General features: G+C 34.8%; 1 protein-coding gene across 1 annotated transcript; it reads left to right on the top strand.

Annotated features, from left to right (window-relative positions):
* Positions 1–565: 565 nt before the first annotated feature.
* LOC127844862 (uncharacterized) lies at positions 566–3,986 on the top strand. The gene is made up of 5 exons (XM_052375426.1): positions 566–659; positions 1,271–1,384; positions 2,330–2,473; positions 3,026–3,121; positions 3,480–3,986. The coding sequence occupies exons 1-5, from the start codon at positions 566–568 to the stop codon at positions 3,713–3,715; spliced, it is 684 nt and encodes a 227-aa protein (XP_052231386.1). The 3' UTR covers positions 3,716–3,986.
* Positions 3,987–4,692: the final 706 nt, after the last annotated feature.

A 4,692-nucleotide genomic window follows, 5' to 3' on the forward strand; every position in this document is an offset into this window, starting at 1 on the left:
GTTTCCTGTCGATTTCCTTAATCTATATTACTTTATAATATTGAATTATCACAATCCAATCGAAAATTACATCGGGTACTCGGGGAGTGAGGCTATCTTAATAAAAGAAATGCATAAAATAATCCATCGCGGTATATATATATATACCAAACTGCAGTTTTTCTTCATTCAATTTTATTGACAATGTTAGCTATGAAAGTTGTAATCGGTACGCTTAACGGATATACATTATATAGATTGATGCTATCAAAACGTGTGTGCAATGAAAAAACATACACCATGCAAGCATGGTATTCATTTTGAAATATCATTAATGTGCAACTTTGCCATCTTTGAAACTGGAATTTTGTTTATTTTGGCATAAATCGCTATTCCTAAAATATCGGAACTTAATGTTATAATGTGGATGAATGACACGGACATAGAGGCGTTTGCGGATTTGATTTAACTAACGATGGCAATCTAATTAATATTTATGTAAATGTATTAATATAAGATTGGAACGGTCATGTAAAATTACAGCTAATGTTTGCTTGTGCCAAATGTAATTTATCACCTCTCTGAGATGGGTATTTGTGACAATGGAGGGATTATTTTCGTCGGCAACACAACCGTTCTGCTTATAATCGCGCTCACGACGGACTATTGGGAATATAGAGGTATAAACAGAGACCAAGTCATAAAGGAAATAGAAACAAACAATTGGAAAACGCATGTTGTGCTACCTTTCGATACCAATTCGTATATTCAAATTCGGACTATTAGCAATAAGACGGAAAATAGAACCTTTGAAAATTCAGACGATTGTGTGGATACCTGCTTTTCGTACCACGCACCTGTATTTGTGGTAAAACATTCCATGTCAAACACAGCCAGTGACTACAACAGCGATGACAATGGGCTCGTAATGCCAAGAACAGCCAATTTCAATGCCTCAAATGTCATCTGGCAACATGAAATTAATTTGTTCAACCAATACGGCAATCTTTTTCGAGATTGTGACGATGTTGAAGGTATATACCAGTCGAGCGAGCGAATTTCCTCGGAGTTTTCAAACACATCGAATTGCACTGCAAATCAATTAAAGCAGGTTAAATTGTTTGCTTGTAGTAAATTTATATGTATAAGATTTTGCATTTAATGTTTATTTTTCATGTACCGAGTTGTGTGAAAAGTGAAGCGGTAAAAGGTTAAGAAAAAGCAAACCCTAAACTTTTTGTTCAGAAACGTGCTGATTTGCTTCCAGATTTGTCGTATTATATTATTACAGAGGTGGTCCGTGCACGAATTGGTCTCAACTTTTCGCGACCCAGGAATTGCTTGTATGTTTTGTTTTCGGAAGATTCAAAAAACGATGAGCTACAACATGCGTCGGAGCTTGCATGTAAGTAGAACTATCTATGAAACAATAAAGATTGTTTAAGGCATTTATATTTGAGGGCACAACAAGGAAATACCAATAGAATAAAAAGAAACTAGTTCTGTTCTGGTTAACTTTAGACGAATAATATTTTGTCTGTTGCAAACGTGGAAATTTAAGAGTACTTGATCAGATAAATACGGAATGCGAATGTTTTCTGTTTGGTTGACGGCTTCTTCGTGATCAATGTTTTTTCTCAGACATTATACCAACATATTAAAGTAAATGTGTGTGTTCAGTTATCACATATACCTAATTAGGAAAATTTATTTTTTTGCTATTAAAGCGAGATTATACGAGTTTGTCAAATATTTATAAATTATATAAAATGTGTAAAAAAACTAGTTTTACATATATTTCAATATAAATTAAAATAAAAGTTAAGAAGAACATGCGTCGAAAAATGCAAAATAAGCATGATATTTAATTCTGAAATCGAAAAAGGCTGTACAGTATATCATGCATGTACGATGTGAATCTAAATTTAGTTTAACGGTTTATTTTAAATTTCTGCAACGATATATATTCATACGACACACGAACACTAGCTCCGATCCTAATGAAAAGACGAATGCTTCGGTTATTGTAGGAAAATATGTACGAAATATCTTCGTCACAATCGGCTAGGGGCGCAAATTTGTCTTTGCTGCATTTTATGAAATTCGTCTTTAATGTATAATTTTTCTTGCCTATTTTGTGTTATTAAAACATACTTTTATCAATATATTTCAATTTAACATACATAAAAATCGTACAATCTCGCTTTAAACATGTCAAACATTCCTATTGCAAATAATGCCATCTTTGATAGGAAAGATGGGACAACCCGCAAAAATAAATCAGCGAAATAACAACAGTATGCACATACCATTTATTATATTATTCCTGTTTGGTTTCCGCTGTGACCAGTTCTAAAGTCGATGGCCTGCGCATGCGCAGTTGGATGTATTGTTCTCGTAGGCGCTGCGTTTGTTACCGGATGGCATGCCACGTTCTTGAGGTTCCCTAACACACGTTTGTTCCACATCGCTTCCATTATGTCGCTTTCAGCAGGTACTGTTGATTTGTTCTATTATACATATTGAGTTATTTTTATTATTTGTAGTATTATAATTCATACTAGAGAAATATTTACGCAAGTTTTCTGTTCAAATTAAACAGAATAATGAAAAGCACACAACGCAGACGAGCTAAGATATTGCAAAAAACAGCATCAAATATTATTGCGATTTGTCAGAACAATTATATGTATTTTACGATTTGATTATTATATGTATCGTTGTAAAGTGTATATTATAAGCAACATAAGTGTGCCATTGCAACTTTTGCATGATAAATCATTCCATAATCTTCCTCAACAAATGAACATGGGGTTTATACAATACTATTTTGAGAGGTTTGCATTTGCTATATGTATACATTGTATTACGATAGACAGAAAACGTTAAATTCTAGTTTTAATAAAAAAAAACTCACGGCAAACATGACGTAAAGTAGACAAGTTTGAAACAACATTGCGTAGCTTCTTTCTGTCTTAAGTTGACGGTTACACGGTTACATTTTGGCTGATAAATTGATCGTCGTGTAATATGTGGTACATTCCAGGGTTTCTGCTAACAATTGGCATAGCACTCTTCCATGGAAGGTGCTACGTTCTGCGTAAGATGGAATTATTTCCAGGCCAAGATGTTCCGTTCAAAGGTAATTCATGGCGAAAACGGGTTTATTGTTGTAATTTTTGTTAAAAGTGCGATATTCCGACATACTAGACTTTCTCAAAATCTTGATTTTGCTAAAGGCTTTCTTACAAAGGACAATTTTTGCTAATGTCAAGCATGTTTATTGAAGAATGTTGCCTGCAAAACATGTCTGTGAAATCCGATCCGTGATTTAGAACTCACGACCAAAATTTGACCAAACATGTTGTTGTAGAAGTGATTTGCTTATCCATTGTTCTTCTAAGAAAACGATCTTAAGAGTGTCTAACCATGTCATGGCTTTTAACAAAAACAATACAGAAAACTTGACATCCGTTTAAATTAAACACTATTCTCGGCAGATTTGATACACCGATCCAAAGTGTACAGCTACGGTTGGTCGTTCGACCTTGCCTGGCTGTGTGTCGCCTGCAGCTACATATCTGCTTACATATGGCTGCGCAAAGGACATGGAACCAGGCGTACGATTGCCAACGCCGACACGACCCTAAGCCGGGCGACACAAAAGAAAGTCACATGTTTGGTAAACTGGAAACCTCATAAAACAATGAGCCCAACTACTATTGCTACAATTTGATCAGTTGAGGCGACAACAAATTGATACGTTGTTCAACGGCAGACGCGTGTAAAATAGATCAACAGACACAAATTTATGTTTTATAGTGTTATATTTCGGCCCACACATATGGAGAGAGCGGACACAACAAAATACTTTTATTATTCCAAGTTCGATATAATACGAGGCTATCGAAAAAAGGAAGAATAAAAATACTGATTTCTTGATATTTTGACCGTGTTTGTTCTTGAATTGTGATAGTGATTGTTAACAATGACTTCCAATAAATCATAACTGCTATACCGGTATTGTGGGATTTTGATCTAACTTGACACAAACGTAAACCCCACGGTTAACCCATTTATGCCTGGCGTTTAGAAAAAAGGCCTTGCCAAACAATGTAGACACAGATGAGACGCCGCATGATGCGGCGTTTCATCAGGGTCTGCGCTGTTTGCTTAAAGGAATTTCTGTAAGAAATATTCTAAATATAGAAATAAATATACAAGACATCCCTTATTTTGGAAATATTTTGATCCAATTTAGAAGGATGGGAGAGTCCACTAGGCATAAATGGGTTAAGGTCATATTTAAGAGGACGAAAGTCAAAGTTGACCAAACACAGCTCGAACAGTGCTGTCTCGGCTATTACTTTGCAATATATTAATGGATTTTAAAATTACTTGACTTGCAACTGATTGTAAGAGGACGTTTCGAATGTTTAACTCTTCTATCTACCGTAAAGTCAATGCCACAGCTCAAATATAAAATTTGGCAAAAACAGCTGGGACTGTTACTTTTTCATTAATTACGCTATTTTAAAACAACACACCACTGATGACAAACATCAGTCGTGTAATCCACGAATTCCGTCTCATTATCTCTGAGGTCCGGTTAAAAAAAATCAAATTTGGCTATTAACAGCTTGTTCAGGTTGTAACGTTTTTAGTTATTTTTTAATTATAAGACAACCTTCTACAAATAACTACCATGAGTGA

Source organism: Dreissena polymorpha, chromosome 1 (genome assembly GCF_020536995.1).
Source record: "Dreissena polymorpha isolate Duluth1 chromosome 1, UMN_Dpol_1.0, whole genome shotgun sequence".
Classification (NCBI taxonomy): Eukaryota; Metazoa; Mollusca; class Bivalvia; order Myida; family Dreissenidae; genus Dreissena; species Dreissena polymorpha.